This window comes from Neoarius graeffei, chromosome 25 (genome assembly GCF_027579695.1).
Source record: "Neoarius graeffei isolate fNeoGra1 chromosome 25, fNeoGra1.pri, whole genome shotgun sequence".
Classification (NCBI taxonomy): domain Eukaryota; kingdom Metazoa; phylum Chordata; class Actinopteri; order Siluriformes; family Ariidae; genus Neoarius; species Neoarius graeffei.
In genome coordinates this window covers 3,041,159-3,060,609 of record NC_083593.1, presented here as the reverse complement: position 1 = coordinate 3,060,609, position 19,451 = coordinate 3,041,159, and the positions used below count along the sequence as shown (strand labels likewise).

The 19,451-nt window shown below is 40.4% G+C and overlaps 1 protein-coding gene across 2 annotated transcripts; it reads right to left on the bottom strand.

Annotated features, from left to right (window-relative positions):
* Window positions 1-353: 353 nt before the first annotated feature.
* On the bottom strand, window positions 354-18,859 carry LOC132873437 (F-box and WD repeat domain-containing 11-B). 2 transcript variants are annotated; one of them, XM_060909005.1, is made up of 14 exons: window positions 18,725-18,819; window positions 15,205-15,406; window positions 14,261-14,323; window positions 13,133-13,352; window positions 10,990-11,176; window positions 9,746-9,836; window positions 8,846-8,983; window positions 7,019-7,137; window positions 6,633-6,882; window positions 4,980-5,098; window positions 4,688-4,798; window positions 3,132-3,210; window positions 2,836-3,000; window positions 354-2,730 (listed from the first exon to the last, which is right to left on the bottom strand). In XM_060909005.1, the coding sequence occupies exons 2-13, from the start codon at window positions 15,403-15,405 to the stop codon at window positions 2,839-2,841; spliced, it is 1,740 nt and encodes a 579-aa protein (XP_060764988.1). In that variant the 5' UTR covers window position 15,406; window positions 18,725-18,819; the 3' UTR covers window positions 354-2,730; window positions 2,836-2,838. The 2 variants fall into 2 exon arrangements, with proteins under 2 accessions (XP_060764988.1, XP_060764989.1); XM_060909006.1 differs by lacking the exon at window positions 15,205-15,406 and having other exon boundaries at window positions 18,725-18,859.
* Between the last annotated feature and the right edge of the window lie 592 nt (window positions 18,860-19,451).

The window sequence follows — 19,451 nt, the reverse complement described above, 5'->3', positions numbered from 1 at the left end:
ATTAAGCTGGAGATATTTTTAAAAAAAAAATCTACAAAATGACCAGATTGGAAAGGTGAATAAAAATTCTCAATTGTCAGTTTGGATTTTGAACAAGTCTTTCAGATATCTCAGGTGCGGCCTCTGTATTGTTTCCCCCCCGACACAGCCATCAAGATTACTCTGTACACAGGCTGGAAACACAGCACAACTCACCTTACAGTCTGGTCTTCACTAATTTCTTATGATAACAGTCTTCAAAGTACCGCATTCAAAAATATTACTGACTGTAGCTTTAAGGGAGAAACCAATATGTGAAAAATAGACCAGATGAAACATTTACAGGTGTACAAAAGACAGATTCCCAAGACAGATTAGATTATTCCTAAATTCAATTACACACATCAGTGGGAAAGGCTTTTCATTACAGGACTGGATTTAACATGAGCCTGAAATCGTGTCCGAGAAAGTGTGTGCGTGTCCAAGGTTTGGTTCTTGCACTGCATTCCTGTCATATCGGGCAGCATCGTTCTGTCTGTGGTCTCAATTCTGATCCTTCTTTGAAACACTGATTCTCTCACACACACACACACACCACTAAATTACACTGTTCATTCCAGCCCACAGGCTGCAACGGTATCCAACCGAAACCCGGTAACACTATTCACATAATTACAGGTTATTGACAACTCGCTCATGTCACACTGATGTAACTAAATTCAGTTAATAAATGCTGATTTCTTTTCACAGATGAAAGAAGCATTATGTGATATCGGATACTGCCTTAAACATTTGGCAATTTTCAAGTCCTGGTTTGCTGTCTTCAAAACCTCATTATTACCTCATTACACAGAAAACAATGATTATTTTTGCTGCACAATGAATCTGGTTCTGCTTTAACATTTTTTTTCTGTCCCTGAAATGAGCTCCACCCTCTAGCCAAGCCAGAGTGCTGCTTTGTTTCCGTAAGTCAACTCAAGATCTCTCTATATATAACCCTCACAAAAAAAAAAAAAAAAAAAGCTGGGGGCAGGTTAGTGGAATGCATGATAGAGGATCTAGAAGACAGGAATGAGAAACCTCAAGGGACCTTAAAAAAAAAAAAAAGAACCCCAAACTCAATTGTTCCATAATGAAAATGTTTAAAAGACAAATGCTTAACCAGGTATCTTTCCCCCTGTTCCAGTGCAATTTCAAAGTATAGCAAAAAAGTTTCGCAAGTACAGCAAAAACTGTTTTAAATTTAGTTTGTTAAAATGTTAAAACCTGGCGGCACGGTGGTGTAGTGGTTAGCACTGTTGCCTCACAGCAAGAAGCTTCGGGTTCAAGCCCCGTGGCCGGCGAGGGCCTTTCTGTGCGGAGTTTGCATGTTCTCCCCGTGTCCGCGTGGGTTTCCTCCGGTTTCCCCCACAGTCCAAAGACATGCAGGTTAGGTTAACTGGTGACTCTAAATTGAGCGTAGGTGTGAATGTGAGTGTGAATGGTTGTCTGTGTCTATGTGTCAGCCCTGTGATGACCTGGCGACTTGTCCAGGGTGTACCCCGCCTTTCACCCGTAGTCAGCTGGGATAGGATCCAGCTCGCCTGCGACCCTGTAGAACAGGATAAAGCGGCTACAGATAATGAGATGAGAAAATGTTAAAACCACGAGCCTATCAGAAACATGTATGGAACATCAATCATCACCATTTCATTCTAACCAGTTTGTCCCTAAAGAGCAGAAACGCTGGAGCAGGAACATACAACTAACGCTTGTGTTCAGAAATGAAAAATGGTTTCCTCACCCCTGGTGGAAGAGTTGAGGATTGCACTTCAGCCATAAAAGGAGGCTGAATAAAGCCAAGGGCTTTGATTTAATACTTGCATATAAAGTTTAAGTACCTCTCTCTCTCTCTCTCTCACACACACACACACACACACAGCCAGTTTAACACTCCTTCACAGTCAGGTACTTTATTCTTATTAATAATGTTTTTTAAAAAAATCTTTTCAATATACAACACCATTTTAGACGAGACATTTCTGTTTACAACTAAACTGCGATCAGTTAGGGGTCATTCGGAACCTAGACGAGCAGACAGCGAAAGGGACCGAGACGGAAGAGATAAGAGAAAGAGCTAGCCAAGGATGAGAACGGAGCGACAGACTGGAGAGGAATCTGAAAAGAAGAAAGCTACACATATTAGTACAATCACCACAAAGGAAGCAAAAAGCGTTGATCTCCCAAATAAAAAAAAAAAAAAGAAAAGAAAAAAAAGAAATAAAAAGACACAAATGGGGCTTTGACCATCTTTTACAGTCCCGTCATTCATTCATGCAAACACAGTCCTCACGGAAAAGTCACTTCAACTGCTTTCTCTTTTTTCCTGTTTTTCTTTTTTTTTTCCACAAAAACATGAGAAATAAAAATATCAAGAGATAAATAGTCCTTGGGCCCAGAGGCGGGGCTAGGGCATCGGTCAGGCTGGATGTGGGGGCGGAGCTATCAGCTATGTCCTCAGTGGCATCCCTCTCTCCAACTCCTCATCCTCTTACTCAGCAGAGAGGGAGCTCTGTGTGCATTTGCGCACATGTGTGTGTGTTCGTTCAAGAGGGGCTACAAATTTAAAAAAAAAAAAAAAAAAAAGGAGAGAAGAGTAAGAGTGGGTGGGACAGGGGTGGCGTTCCTTGACCTCTGATCCTGGCACACAACCACAGAGACTCGGTCATCAGGACAGTCCCCGCACACACTCCACGCGCTTCCAGGACCGCCCTGTTCAAACACACGTTAGAGTAATGCAGTAAGGCACGAGTCTATTCATCTCTATTAGTATCAGACAGCTGAGGGCACTCTGTGCATACGTGTGTGTTCTATTACCTGCTATCTGGATATGTACGTATACGTGCGCGACGGCGACCGCCCGTCCATTTGTCCGTTAGCTGACACGTTCAAAAAGTCCCAGATGAGGATGGTGTCGTCATGGGAACTACTGATGATCTGGAACTCATCAAATTGCAGCCGGAACACGCGGCCCGAGTGCTCCTACACACACAAGTTCAAATAGCTGTTTCTGTCCTGCGTTTTCAGTTGTTTATTTCACAGATGAGGACATATAGGTCATGGATGAGATAAAGGGGGTGGGTGCGTAAGTAGAGTCCCCCAACATGACTCACCACCAGTGTTCGCAGACACAGAGTGCTGGCTGGAGCTCGTGGATCCAAAGCAGCTTGCAGGTCCCATACTTTAATTTTTCTGCATTAAAAAAAGATAAATAAAATAATCAGATAAAAGTCAGATGAGTTTTTCCAAGGGGGGGGGGGGGGGGGGGGGGAGCACAAAAAAAAAAGTTAATTTATTTCTTATTCAACGCAGTTTCATTGGAAAATGCTATAAAACGTTTCTAAGTAATTTAACAGATTTTTTTCCATTAATGTGTCCTACATTTATACACATCCTTACTGTAAATATTGGCCAAGTGACTTAAAACTTGATTCTGAAGCTAAATAAAATTTAATTCCCATTCATTTCATGAATTTCTGACTCTTGTGGAACTTAACCCAAGGTTCCCCTGGATTTCTTAAAAAAAAAAAAAAAAGGTAAATATCAATCTCACATTGCATCTAGCTCGATCCCAGCTCCAGTCACTTGACTTTATCACACACACGGATTTAAAGAATAACCAGATAAAATGCACACAATTTCCACTAAATCTAATCAAACCACCCAAGGCTGAGTTCCGACACGGGCTCCTTTTCATCACTGCAACTTTGACCTTCAGGTCGCTAACGAGTAACAGATCCCAATATTGTATTCTCATTTCACTCAATTTATTCCATTTAAATCATATTTGTCTCAGTTCAGGAGACAGCTGCTGCTTGTGCCTTGTTTTGTGTAAGCTGTCTCTTGTAATGTGTTCACAATTTACCTGAGCTTCACCACAAGCATGTAAATGCTTCTTGAGCAATTTGACCTTCAACAAACGAGAAATAAACTCAACTATAAGGCTTAAATCACATCCAGGTCTTCGGTGATGTCACACAGATGTGGCTTATGAAAACAGGGCAAGTTACCATCATACGTTAAAGTAAAATTCAGTGTAGCTCAACACTCGAACATTTTGGAGGCGGCCATCTTGGAGAACTGGTCTCTAATTTCCATACAGCATTTTACTGGTTCAATTGGAGTTGAAAACAGGACGTGATGTAGAGGATACAGCGTGTTTAATGCAGACCAAATCATACTGTTTTTACCAAACCGCTGATTTCGAACGAAGTTGTGGATGTGTGTAAGAGTTCTGCATTTTTGTCACAAGATATCTTTCTATCATTTCTTGACTCGATTTAAGGGAACAATGAAATGAGATTTTACACTGAAACTGAACGTTAGCATGTTTGTGTTCTCAGGGTGCAGGGTTTCTCATCTTGGTACTCAAGTTTCCCACTGTTTCAGCATTTTCGATTTAGCTTTTCATCAAGTCCAAACTCACAGTCTTGCTCGATAAGATTTATGATATTAAAATGGAAGTGAGAGAGAATATTAAAATGCACATTCAAGGGGGAATAAAACAAAAACCAAAAATCTATATTCAGGATTTAGTAATTAGTGACAAATGAAAAACCAGAGGTCTGGTTAAATGTGTTCAGAAATGGATCTGCTCTTCATCTAAAGTCACCCTGAACGTCTCGTCGTCATAGTAATCAGGACTCTTCGTTGTCTGGATGATTCTCACCCGTCATAAGCGCCACTGACGATCCTCTTGTTGTCAAAGCGAATGCAGCGCACCAACTCCTCGTGTCCTTCCAAAACCCGCAAACAGGCACCACACTCGATATCCCATAACCTGAGGGGAGGAAAGAGCAGGACGAATATTAAATTAACTCCTGAGCAAGCACAGCCAGTGCTTTTCAACTGAACATGATTTCATTGCACACCCCGACAGGGAGAGATGGACAGCCAGATTGAACACTCTGTGAACATAAGCCATTTATTTGCCAGAGCTGCATTTTCCGTCTCACACGCACCTGATGGTGTTGTCCGAGGAGCCGCTCACCACGAGCCGATCTCTGTACTGAAGGCAGGCGATTCCTCTCTTGTGGCCGTTCAGAGTGCGTACAAACTCGCAGGTACTCGTGCTCCACACCTACAGAGACAGGAAGCCCAACCGTCACCCACTGAGGACCTCGTGTCATTGATCACAATATTAATTCTGAAAACAGTAACAAGACTCTGCACTTAATGTCTTATGCAACGCCGTTTGCGCACGCACACACACGCATACGCAGACAGACTTGCCCTGCCTCATTATTCGCGGAATGTTTTCAGAGGATGAAAGTGCTGTGGGTTTTTTTCCTCCTATGCACAAAGATTTGGCAAGTTTCCCAGGGCCGTGCGTTCCTGGAATCCCGACTGCCTGAAAAATCCAGAGTCTGGGAGACACGAGGGCAGGAGACGGAGAACGATTCCAGCCGAAGTGAACCGATACGCCGCAGTCTGGCAGAACTGAACTCTGGAGAGTCTCAGTGGACTCAGGATCATAAATTCAGCTGCTGTACAGCGCCCTCTGCTGCATCACAAGCATATGACCCAAAAAACAACAACAAACCCAAATGTGCTGTCTGTTCCCTGGCATCAACAGTGCAGTCTAGTTTTCAGGTTCTTTTACAAAGACGACATACAGCCTTAAAATAAAAAACATGGTTTTTTTTTTAGATTAACAGTTTCAAACTGGTCCTCGACTTGATTTTGATGAGATGGTGCTCATCCAATAAAACACCTAGCTCTTTATAACTAGGGTGTAATATTCAAATTCCTGATGAAATGGATTTGGAGCTGCGATTTGATTCTGTAGGCTGAACATATTTCCCTTTGAAAAAGGAAGGTCACAAGTGATGGTGTGGAGACATGATCGGCTATTAGCATACCATTCGATAAACACCACACCCACGCAGATCCTAAACAAGTTTGACAGTAGATCAGAGGAGGAGTTAAATAGAAAAAAAACAGCAAAAATTTTAGAGGGAGCTTTTTATTTTTTCCAAACTGCAACTAACAAGATAACGAACTGCTAAGATACAGCAAGACTCACCCCAGGGGTGAGTCAGACATTTCTAGAGAGCATTTAATTACATGAACATGGAGTTCGTCACGAGTATAAATGTAATCATTTCCTCGGAAATGACATACGAAGACAAACCACGAACATCTCAAACATTTTTGTCCTCTAGAAATACTCTTGGACAGAAAAAAAAAAAAAAATATATATATATATATATATATATATATATATATATATATATATATAATTATCCTCAAACTGTGATTTCTGAGGCACTGTAAACACTGTCAGATGCATTTCTGCCTTCTTTCCTCACCCTTCAATGCTTCTCTGTGCCTGTAATTTCCTGTAAAGGAGGCGTGGCCTCTGTCAGTGCCAGGGGAGGAGCTATGGCTTTGTGTGCTTGTGAGTTCCAGTAAAGGAGGTGTGGCCTCTGTTCCTTTCAGCCTCCTTTACTGGAACATTTTTCAGATTACTGAAACAAATGTCATTTCTTTAAAATACCTGATTATGAATATCATCTAATACAAAACACGGTGACTGCCTACCAGCTAAACAATCATCACATTCCTTCTTCACCACAGATTTAGATTAAAGTAGCAGTGCCATTGGTGCTTACCTTAATGGTGCGATCCCCAGAAGCAGACACGATGTACTTGTCATCAAAGTCAACCACGTTAACGGCGGCCCTGTGACCGACAAGCACGCGGCGCAGGCTGATATCGGTAGGCGAGGCCATGTCCCACACAGCGATGGAGCGGTCTTTGGAGCAGGTCACCATCAGGCCGTTACAGAAGCGCAGGTGCAGCACGGCTTCGTTGTGGTGGATCAGAGTGTTCAACACCTCGCCCGAGATCACGTCCCACACCCTGTGTATAAGAGAGGCGGGGAAAGGTAAAATGAGCACTGCTCATATCTCACACTACATACACCACAGCTGGGAATGGAGAAGTAAAACGGACAGACAGAAGAAGGGGTATAGCGGGAGAGAAAAATAAAACGAACCTGACGGTGGAGTCTGAGGAGCCGGTCACGATGACTCGCTCATCGTACTGCAGGCACAGCACGGACCCTGTGTGTCCCGTCAGAATCTTCAAACACTCCAAAGACTGCTTGTCCCAAATCTGTACGCACACACGCACACTTTACTCAACAATTCATCAACATCTTCAGACATTTTCCCTTGGTTAAAATCCACCTCGCACCACCCACACGATGCCCGAGCGTGAATATCAACACACCCGATACCAATCAGAACAGTTCACTTACGAAAATAACCCTGACATTATCAAAATTGACTAGGAACCCATTTACCGCCACCGTTTTCGAATAATTCACAATCTCGTGTTGACCAGCTCACGAATGCAAATAATCCTGAATTTACCAAACTTGCTTGCACTCGTGGCACATTGTGCAGATGTAATATTTGTGAACAGTAGAGTTAAATTGCATTTAGTTATATTCGCAATGTTAAATTTGTCTCTTATAAAAGATCTTATGATCTATATTTAATATTCACCTATTATAGTAGTTTAATGTTTTATATTTTTAATTTAGATTTTTTGTTAGTTCGAATGCATTTGTTACGAGTCTTTGAATCATCGTACATAGCAAAGATAAGTCAAGCTATGATTAACAGAGCTCACTTTACCGAGATGCACGTTTCAGGTGCTTAATTGTTTCACAGCTCGCTGCTTTTTCATGATAATCACTGGCGTTATTACTCAAGGCAGATTAATGCTGCATTCAATTATAAGTCATAACTGGTTTCCGACGAGGAAAAATTTATTTATTTATTTTAATTATCAATTTGGAATTTCTGCTTGAGAACTCAGGACGATCTCAACTCAAAATCAACATGGTTTAGCTGCACACAGCGTTCAAAGATGATATCTTTAAAAAAAAAAAGTAGCATTTTTAACCTTGATAAAAAGACACACTTTGGAGCTTCAACACGACATAATTCCAAGCTCCGACTTCCTGTACGTGAGGTAACAAACGCTGCAATAATATACAGTGTGAGAAAATATATTACATTTTGAAACAACCTAATAACTTCGCCAGTTCTTGCTCAATTGACCTCAAATTTTAACAGCATGTGTGGAAACAGGTCAAAATTATGCTTAATATTTTTATCTTTTTAGGTATAGAAATGCCATTTGCTGGAAAAGAAAAGGCGTTTTGTGGGTTAGAGTCCGCTCGAACAAGACTGCAGCGTGCATTTATGAGAGAGTTCTCTAAAAATGCACTGTTCTCAGAACAGACTAACCAAAGACATGCTGCAGCGTGTTTGGCAGGAGCTGGACTACTGACTTGACGTGTGCCGCGTCTCAGGCGGCGCAAATATTAAAAATTTGTGAAATCGTTCTTGGAATCCACATACCTTTGAATTTCTCATTCAAATTATGAGGAATAAATTTTATATTGCTCAACATTAAGCCTGTTCAGGGTCACTTGCATAGGCTGTAGTTTCTGCGATATTTACATCTCAAATAGTATCAATTTTTTTGAAAAACACCCTGTAGTTTTAATAATGGGCCGAGACTGATGAAAATGGCGTGACAGAAAAACAAACTCGTTCCTGACTCATATACACGATACGCTCAGTCGGTGGAAAGCAGCACCGGTGTACGGTGAAGGAACGCTGAAATCCTAACAGAAATGCTCCCGTTTCATTTGGATTACACAGAATGCGAGGGTGAATTTCCACATTTTGATCTAAAACGGTCAGAAAATTCAACGTGGCAGCAGCCGTAACTGTGAATACTGGATCTCGCCGTTCACCCTGACTCCTGATGGGAATATTATTAGACGCAGCGTTCGGTCACGTGCCTTGATGGAGTTGTCCCGGAGGCCGCTGATGATCTTGTCGTCATCGTACTGGAGGCAGTAAACTCCTTTACTGTTCTCCGATCTGCACTGGATCCTCTGAAGGTTGTGTCGCCCACAGCGCCAGTTTGCCTCAATGGTCTGGGGAGAGGAAATGAGCAATTCATTATTAATACGGACCTGCAGTTATTTTTAATACTTTTAGAACAGGGACTGTTTGGAAGCTCACAAAATATTAAAATCACTTTCCTTCATTTGTTTTTCTACATTTAATTAAAACTGACATTTCTTTCCTCAGGCTAATTTATATTTCTGCTCTGCGCACGCGCACACACACACAAAGGGAAAATGGACAAACGTAGATCACGAAGGCGCACACATGGCGTGATTATTTCCATTTTTACCCACCCACTATGTTTTCTAATGGACGCCATTAAGCTCAAATACCAAACAAATTTAACACTTGGACCCTTTTTTTTTATATTTGCCCTGAAAAAGGCAATCAGGTAAAAAAAAAAATGATGTTCTTAAATTTTATTCATTATAAATAAATAAATAAATAAATAAAAGTTAAGTAAACTCGAACCAAGTGAGTGAACAGGGAAAACAAGGATTGCTAAATGAATATATATTAATGAATAATTAGCTAAATAAAATGAATGAAATAAATGAAAATTACCAAAATTAGTAAGTTAGATGAAAAAAAAAAAAGCATTTAAATGTATGAACGTCAACAAAAATATTAAATTTGAATTTAAATAGTAATAAGTAACATTTACACTTACAAATGAATAAAAAGTATACAAATGAAACAATTAATTCGAATTATTCATTATATTACTCAAATCTGTCACACTCGACCTTAAACGGAGACGGGGTTTAACGTCCTCGTCCTGCACTCACCTCGATGTCCTGAATGATTTTGGGGTAGAGAGATCGGTAATAGGAGTTCGGCGGGACTTCTGTAGTGCGGTTCTTGAATAAGTACTTCTCCCTGGGAGACAGAAACACATTCACCTTCTCAGTAAAGCATCCTCAGAGTCAACAAAGGCCACAAACAACGTCAGCACACCGGCTTTTCAGGTGGAACTGTGGCTGAAAGTGAAAACCGCATCAGCGATGCATTTACGTGAAAATAAAACCATCTGACTAAGCTGGAAATCAGAATGCAGAGTTCATCTCATCACAGGAGAAAAAGGGGTTCGGAATCTGTTTTTGTTCACAAATTCAGTGTTTTTAATTTTGAGGAGAAATTTTTAAAAATGAAAATGAACGACAGAAGATAATTTCAAAGTGAATTTATGAGACAGTTATGATAATAAATGCGACCCTTGAATCCTTTCATGGAGTTAAAAACATCTGTACTCTTTACATTTTTTAAATAACCATCGTGTCCAAACACCATACGTGAAAAAGTAATGTATACTTGAAATTGTTTATTTTTTTCACGGTCCAAATCCTGCGCTCTGGTTGGCTGGCGAGCGGGTCCGTATCCTACGGTACAGACCCCGGTTACGGACCTCTGGCAACTTGCTTGTTCACAACAACAAACATAGTAGCAATTTTTGTCAACATTTATTTTCGCATTTCTCAGGAGAATAACATTAATTTTACAGCATGGATAGCGGCCCAGAGGGCCTCGCTCAGTACTTTCAAGACCTCGGTCACGGTATTTCACCATATGGACCTCCCAGCTGGTAAATAACATTTTATATAATCACACACATACACACACGGATATGTAAAAAATATATATATACACATATATCCAGTTTTAAGGACCATCACAATGCAGCTGATTTCAGGGTAAATATCGTAAATCTTCAATTTAACCCCACCCAGAAAACCTCAAATTACTTTTCATTACAATCTGGAACAAAAGTATTTCTTTATTTAAGCTGGGACTTAATGTAGAAGTTTGAACAGCAACAAATTGACTATCCACGTGTGAACACGATGCAGGTCATGGTTAAAGACTTTTTCCTAAGTTTCTACATTTCACCACCTTGTTTTATTCTCTGGAGCTCTGTTATGACCCCATCCGCTCCTCAGGGATACCGAACGCTACTTTAACCCAATCTCACGGTATGTAAGATCTGTAGAAGTGTTGAGTGAATGATTAAGAGAGTGTCATCGTGCTGCCTCACCACTGGTGTCTCTCGGAGAGGCCTTTCCAGAGCGGGTCGGTTCGCACCATGCGCTCGATCAGCTTCTTCCACAGCATTCCCTCTGAAATGACACGCTGCCACTCCTTACACACCAGCTCAGCGGAACACAGCGAGCGCGCATCCAGGAACGACAGGATGTTCTCCGCTATGTGGTCCAGGCCCTGAGCTGCATCACACACACACCCGTATGAATAAAAATCAGTTGGTTTACGGTCAGTTACATTTCCTTACACCTGTTCAGGCTTAATTAAAACACTCGGTTTACTGACAAGATGGCTGCCACCAGCGCTCGAAACTAACGGTGTCCCGATGTCCCGGGGACCATAAAAAATGTCATCAGGACACAAAATTATCATATCTGGGACAATCCCGGGACAATGGAAAAAAAAATGGATCTAGAAAAAAAGTTCTACATTAATATTATTTACAAAGCCGTAACACATACGTAGACATTCACCTAATTTGTCAATTTTAATTTTAAAACGTTAACAGCGAAAAATACATAGTAGCTACACTTTCGATGCACCTGCATCCGTAGGCTACAGAGCAGCGCATTCTGTTCTAGAATCTTCGGCCGGAGTCCGCATTATATGGACTTGGAATGGAATTGCTACCGCACACGCTGCGCCGACTCTTGACAGAACAAAAATGCTTAAGTGGTTGAAGCGGACCGACCGCGGGGAAGAAACTGAAAGCCCAGACATAACGTCTCCGGGACCTTCAGGATCCAAAGTGTCATCGCCTGGTCTGCAGGCAACGCTAGCAACTGAATGAACTTAATCAACACTGTTAGACACGTTATAAAATACAACAGGAATGATGTGGATGATATTGACGGAAGATACCGTTCAACAGAATAGTAAGTGAGTTTTCTTGGTGTCTTTCTAGTTCAGAAAGTTTAGTCAGTCAGCAGCACAACTAGGCTCGGACCTGCCACTATGCTGATGCTGCTAACATTTGCAGCGAAAGTTCATAAAATGGATAACGGAAAGTTCATAAAATGGATAACGGAAAGTTCATAAAATGGATAACGGAAAGTTCATAAAATGGATAACGGTAATGGATAACGGAAAGTTCATAAAAATGGATAACGGTAATGGTGAAAATGATAAGTTGGCCTTATAAGTGCCAACAGATATTCAAGGTATAAGTAGATGAAATGAACATTAAAGGGGTCTTATTTTCAACTAAAGTGTACTGCAGATGTAGGGAGTTGAAACATTTTCTGAATGAGCTAGTTGGCCCCTTTAAATAAACGGGTATCTATTCATACAGTGAGATCGCCAAAGTTTAATAAACTGAAAATGCAATAACTAATTTTGAAGTAGATGATGTATAGGACATGTGTCGCTTGTGTCTTATTGTAAAAATGATATAAAGGGTTCAAAATCGCATAGTTACAAATATAATAGTAACTTCATATGATAATATTAACCACTGGTTATTTCAGAGAGGAAAAAAATGGGGACACTATTGCTTCCATTCGGGACAATACAACACAGAATTCGGGACCACTGGGGGACACAAAGAAAAAAAAGTTAATTTCGAGCCCTGGCTGCCACACACACCGCATGTACTACTCTAGACCATAATTGAGGACCAACTTTAACTGGGGGGAAAAAAAAAAAAAAACCCTATTTTTGAAGTTACCATTTTCACTTAAAGATGAACAAAATGTTAACATTAATCCAGCTGCTTCCACTCAGTATGTAGGAATTCCTATTAAAAACAACGAACACCCAGAATATCTCAAAAGCATATTGTGATCTACTTCATCACAAAATTGACAGGATCTGGTCATATCGCCCAGGCCGAGTCAGCAGTGTGGAACGAGAGACCGCTTTATCACTGGAAAAGTACGAACAGATTTTAGCTGTTCTGTTAAATGTGTGTACCTTTACACAGGTCAACAACTGACAATAATAATAATAAATAGAAGGAGATGTGAAAGCCACACCCAAGACAGACCTAAAACAGATAAATCTGTTTCTCCTTGACACACAAGACAACCAAACCCAAAAATCACCTTTTTTTTGCCTTCACAATTTTAAACGCACGCCGTCAAAATCATACGAGAATAAAATTCACATACAACATGCATCAAATGCCTGTGCGTGTGTACCTGGCAGCGCCGTGATGAAGTCCCTCTGGAGCATGGGTTTGAGGTACGAGTTGATGTGGCCGTGCTGATAGTGACACATGCGTGATATCAGATGCTCCACAAACTCCACCTGGTCGGCCTCAGACCACTGGTCAAACAGCTGGATGCACACGTCCTTCTCCTTCTCGTAGTTGCCCTCCGATGGCCGCTTCCTCGAGCCCGGTAGGGGGCCGTTAGTGATCTGAAAACAAAGCGCAGTTCATTTCACCAAGAAAAAAGATAGCAGTTCATTCTGGACTGTGGCAAAGCCTGGGTACACGAGTTCCTCCATTTGCGTTATGGCTGTGTATTACGGTGTTATTCCAAGTTCTCAGACGGGCATGACTCATCTACTCATTAGCTCGTCGACCAGGCACGTAGCCGCAATAACCCGATGCCTGGTCACGCTTTGGTTGCCAGGTAACTACTGACTAGCCAAAAAAGAGATTCCTATTATAATGTAATAAAACATGGTGAGAACGTTAGTTAGCTACATAAAGTCTATAACTTGTTTCACAGACAAAACTTGTAACTATCAATAGATTAAAAAAAATAAATAAATTCAGTAATGCATTAAAAAAATCATAATCATTAACACATCACTATGGTGCAAGAGGAATAAAGCACGCCGTTGTTGGAAAATCACCGTTGATGATCACCCTGCATCATGTTTTATTCCTCTTACACAACAGCAACTGGCAACTTTTACAACCTCAAACTGAACAACATGGCCATACTTTTTATCCATTTATAGCTACATTTAATGTAGTATGTCTCCAAAACAAGGTACATCCTGTTCCTGCTTACATTATGACTAGAAGCTCTCCTGTTTGGCATCTGTGCTTATATTCATCATTTAATCTTCAGTGAATGCTGCTTTAAAATGTGCGTTTTACTCCTTCACATTCTCCAATAAAAAAAAAAAAAAGTACACATGGTTCCTGTAAATAGGATCTTGTTTGTGATGGAAAGCTGGAATAAAACTTCAGCATGCGGTGTAAGTGGAAAACAATCAACTTCAGAGTGGGAACAGAAAGGGTTCTTATGCAATCTATTGCGATATAAACATTATTTATATTTACAGTTAAACAGACAAGAGGTCAGTCTCACCTTAAATACTGTGGTGGTCTTTGGGGAAATCTCTCCGGTATGGGAGTCCATAACTGAAGTGTTCTGGAGGAGAATATTAAAAAGATAATAATAATAATTCCCTAAAAACCTCAAAGTAAATCAGTCATTCCCTGCCCTGCTATATTCTGATTGGTCAGAAGACAACAATTCAGTTCCTAGAACAGCACCTCTGACTGTAGTGCAGGTTTATACACATTATCGTTTCTATAGCAACAGCTCATTCAGAGGCAGGTGAAGGTACGCGCCACATAAACCCATGGAAGGAGTCTTTAGTGTCAGATTTGTACCAGTAAGGATGTTTCATGGTTTCTCTGTAACTTTTTTTTGTCTTGTTAACTTGAATAAAGAAAGAGGAAAAAAGGAAGGTGAGGGAATAATGCAAGTCAGAACAAGAACTTGGTTCACAAGCATTAAAAAGTAAGCCTTGCGGTTCTTTAAGAACTAATGCACGACCTTGTGTTTTATTCTTTGCTAATGTTACACACTAATACGATGGGGTGCTCTCATTTTGCCCTCATGCCACTTTTGTGGACAGTAAAGACAAACTGTGGAGGGTAAAAGTAGTGGGCGGAGCTTAAAACGACAAAATACAGGACAGGGAAAGCAAAGCCAAAGGTCGTCCATCTCTGTGCCACATGGTGGGCCACACAGTTAGGACTGGATTCCTTTTTTTTTTTTAAATAAACAGCAGCTGAAAAAGCACAATGCTGACCAAAACACGAGCAGTATTTTCCCTTCGACGTGCCTCAGACAGTTAGCACACTCGCCATTTCAACTTTCCACTCAGTCCTGAAGCAACAAACTTCCTCTTTTTCAGATCACAACAAGAATGAAAAATGCTGATCCTGGTGGCAGAGCCTCTCTCATTATTCATTCAGTGTTATTTCTTTCTATCAAACATTCACTCATTCATACATACATACATTCAGGTTAACGTCTTGTAAGACCCTCCTGCCGGGGGTGGTGGTGATGATGCAGCAGTACTTTAGTCCATTCAAGCTGCCATCGCGCTCATCTTCCCTTAGATCGCCAACAAGCTGAATCGAACCAAGCCTCTGCCATAGCTTGTGTAGGCTTTGGACATTCACAGCGCAGTCTGGGACTGAGTCTCTGCCTGTACGCATACTTTTGGATGCAAAAAGCAGAGTGCAGGTTGTCTGAATACTCAGGAGGCATTTAATAGTTGTCGAACAGGACCCGGATGATCTACTCCATCTGTAGTATGCAAACATACCACACTATACAATCAAATATTCAGAAGCTCCAGCTGAACTAACAGCAGCAGAAGAAGAATTTCCCGGGGAATAAGAGAAAGACGACAGTCAGGTGGTCTGTACTTAACCGTCCTTAGTACATTCTGAGAATTTGGATGGAGCTGAGAGTTTGCATCATTGCCTCCAAGACTACTTCGCTGGAACAGTCAGGAGCACAACACAACAAGCTGACAGGAATAAACAAAATGCAGCACAAACCAACAATTTAGAGCCAGAATCACTCACACATTTCAAGATCAACACATTTACTGTACATGTTACAGAGAAGCTCATGAAAGCCTCTGCTCTCTAAAAACAGGCACTGATACGCACTGTATTCTAAACCGCATGCGACATGCTTGACAATCTCATCATCAAGGCAACGTCTCAAAGTGATGTTTTCCTGCAAGAGACAAATCAAATCACATCAAGCTGTACCCGAAACTTCCCCCTCTAATCTGTCTGTAACGCAGCAACATCCTCCCTTGCTCACTTTCTGAATTGAAGTATGAAGCTCCTACACACACTCATCGCCGGTTCTGCCCATCGAGACAAACCTAACAGCTACTCTGGAGCATTGTGCTGTAACCATGGCAACAGGAAGCAAAGCCCACCAACGACAGAGATGCTCCGCATTGTAACACGCCGGCATTGCAGCACAGACAACGTGGCAGGAAAGCATCAGAAGGAAAAAGAAAACGTGCCAGATATCAAAGGCACAATCAGATGCAGACATATGACATGAAACAAGATGCAGATGATATTTTATAAATACTGATAAGTCAAGCTAGAAACACAAGATTCATAAACAGAGCTCGAGATATGATTTGCTACAAGTGCATGTCAATGACAAGTCTGAAAGCATGCATGTAATAAAAAAAAAAAAAAATCTTGGTGGGGAAAAAAAGCCAAAAAATGAAATGATGAAAAAAACCTGCTTCATCTCTACAGGTATTACACTTGACTTCAAGAAACTGCACATCTGTCTGCCTGTCTCTCTCAACGACATGACAGAAATATTTTTATAAGCCTGTGTTTGAAACATTTACAAGATTCAGTGACGATTGTGCAGAAAGATGCAAAACCTCATGAGCTAAGAGGGTGACTATTTATAATCAATATGCTGGATAGTTAGATGCTATAATAAAATGGACACACGAGTGTAAACAATTCAGAAAACGTCTGCTCCTGTCCTGTACCATATCAGAAAAACCCGTCCAGACGACAGAGGGGAACGGTTTAACCTTTGTCAATAAGTGAACAATGAGACTTGTATAAAAACAGGACAGAAGTGAGAGAATGAGACGACGAAGATTCCAGTTTTAGTGGCGTTTACCTCAGGCAAAGAACACTAAAATCAGCCAAGCTGAGAACTCATTCCCATCATACCCGAAAAACTCTTTACTGAGAAATGGATGTAAATTATTGTTTTTTTCTCATCAGTAGGTTAAGTTTGAACCGAAATGAAATTTGCAGCAGACGAGACGCGTTTCAGTGAAACTGAAATGAAATCTCTGAATGTGATGCGAATTTCCTTTCTGTTGTCGTTAAGAAATAAATGAGAGAAATTTCAGTTTAGGGAAAGTGCTTAGTTTAAAAAAAAAAAAAAAACACCTTCTTGCAATAATAATAAATAATTTTATTGTGTGTTGGGTTTTCAGAGTCCATAACACCTTTCAATACACTTATGTTCATATTTAATGTCCTTAATCTCTAAAAACATAAAAAAATGCATATTTTGGGGGATTAATTTATCACATTTTCGATCAGATGAAATACTTTAATGCGATATCTCGAAATTCTGATAAGATATTTATCTAACAAAACCATTAACTTGAAATAAAATGATTTTACAATGAATTAACATTATAGTGTTAATTTAAAGCCGAATGAACGGTCAAAAAACATCATTTTAAAAATTACAGACGATAAATTTTAGTCTACCAGAATATCAAGGGGAGGAAGAAAAAAGCTAACTAGCATAGCGACCGGTTGGCTGGATGTAAACTAGCTTAGCGAGACAAACTGTGTATTCACACATTTATGTTCGTATTAACAAGCATAAATAAATAAAATAAATTAAAAAAAATAATGAAAATCAGTGGTGGACGTTATGACATGAATGAACATCGACGTGTTAGCTTAGCTTTGCTATGCTAACTTCCTTCTACGCAGTTAGCAAGCTAGGCTAATACCTAGCTAGCGTCATCAACAGTCCAGACAAGAAACAAATAACGGACTAATTCATCAGTCGAGGTGAAAATTATGGTTCATGACATTATCGCGAACAAGAAAATGTGCTTATAAGACATAAATCTGTTCAAAGAAGAATCGAAGAGAGGCTGTAAGTCATAATGGCGCAGTGAAACCGAACTAGCTTAGTTAGCCTGGGCAAAGGGCTGCGTCCCAAATGGCTCCGGACTCGCTTTCATCGCGCGCTCTGTACAGGATTAATTAAGGCGGTATCCGGGACGCTATGTAGTGCACTACAATTCAAATATTGATGCATTTGTGATTCAGCATTCATCTTTCACTCACGACAAACATCGCTGCATTCCCCCCCCCCTCCTCACCTCCCCCGGATCAATTAAATATCGATAAATTTAATATCGACATGTCTTAGATATATTTATTGGCTGGTTTTGATTAACGTAGTACCTCATACCTTAGTATTTTTATACTAATTCATCAATCTCTAAAAAATATAATATATCCCTAAAGCCAGGCGATGAAAGCACAGGGCCCTGCCGAGCTAATGCACACTAATGTAGGCTGATAAATATAGTTAAAATAAACAAACCTACATTAATTCAATAAATGTACCCAAACACGATCTGTAACAGAACCTAAGGAGTATATTATTTATTTGAAAGACGTCTTACGCCTCACACACACACACACACAGTAATGAGTCCTTGTGTAATACACTCAGCATTGTATCTACATCACATTTCAGTTCACTAACACTTCAACAAATCATTCTAATTCTCATCTTATTGCTCAGTTTGTTCAAAATTTAATATTTTCAAGTGTTAAAAGGACCCTAGAGTGGATGCTAACACTGCTAGCCGGCCATTTGTCCCATTTCTCCCTGTCCACCTTTTCAGCCAGCCTTCCTTTATCACACTTCCCTTAAACAACACAGCCATTATTCCTCCTGCTATCGCCAGCAGAAACGTGTCTAACTTACCATGAGCGCTAACGTTTTGTCCTCCATGTCCGGCTCCATGTTGTTGTGCCCCCGCGCCTCAAAAAAAATAAAACATTTAAAAAAAAATGTAGAAACCCAGCCCTGAGTTGGGGGCGCGGACACCACTACGTCATAGCTTCGGAGAAGAAACCGGAAAGGAAGGAGGAGGGACGAATAAAATTTAAATATATAAAATTCGAAGCTCTGGATTGGTCGAGAACTCATAAAAAAGGCGGGGTTGATTTGGCTATCTGCTCTCGGATTGGTTGGTCTGAGGACGTGAACAAGGCGGAAGAGTTGAGTGGGCGCGCCGTGTTCCAGGGTAAATTCTTCCACCTCGGAGTTAAAAGCCTCTTAAACCGTGATTAAAAATAAACAAACAGTGCTGACGGAAGTATTGATGAGTAATAAATACGAGTAGCAAACTGTACTTAAAGGCTATGTGACGAGTTAAAATTAAATCAAGGAGAAGTTCCTTATAGTTCAGGAACTCCTCAGGAGTCCAAAAACACACTGAAATATATAAATAATTGAACAAACTACATATTATTTATATAGGAAAAAAACATTTAGGGAAAAAACTGTACAGCTAAGGAAATCCTCAAGGGTCTGCAAAATAAGTAATTTAAATAAATCAATATGCTAATTAAAATAATTATATTTAAAGAAATTAGCATTCTAGCTGAAACAAGTTATATCAAATAAGTAACAGGTATTTAAATGAATT

Bases quoted from the DNA above. Each gene is read 5' to 3' on its own strand.
- LOC132873437 (XM_060909005.1), bottom strand. From the start codon at position 15,405: ATGCGTACAGGCAGAGACTCAGTCCCAGACTGCGCTGTGAATGTCCAA. The intron at 14,324-15,204 runs GTATGTATGTAT...ATTCTCCTCCAG, and splicing joins TACAAGACGTTAACCTGAAT to AACACTTCAGTTATGGACTC. The intron at 9,837-10,989 runs GTGAGGCAGCAC...TCTGTCTCCCAG, and splicing joins CTCTCCGAGAGACACCAGTG to GGAGAAGTACTTATTCAAGA.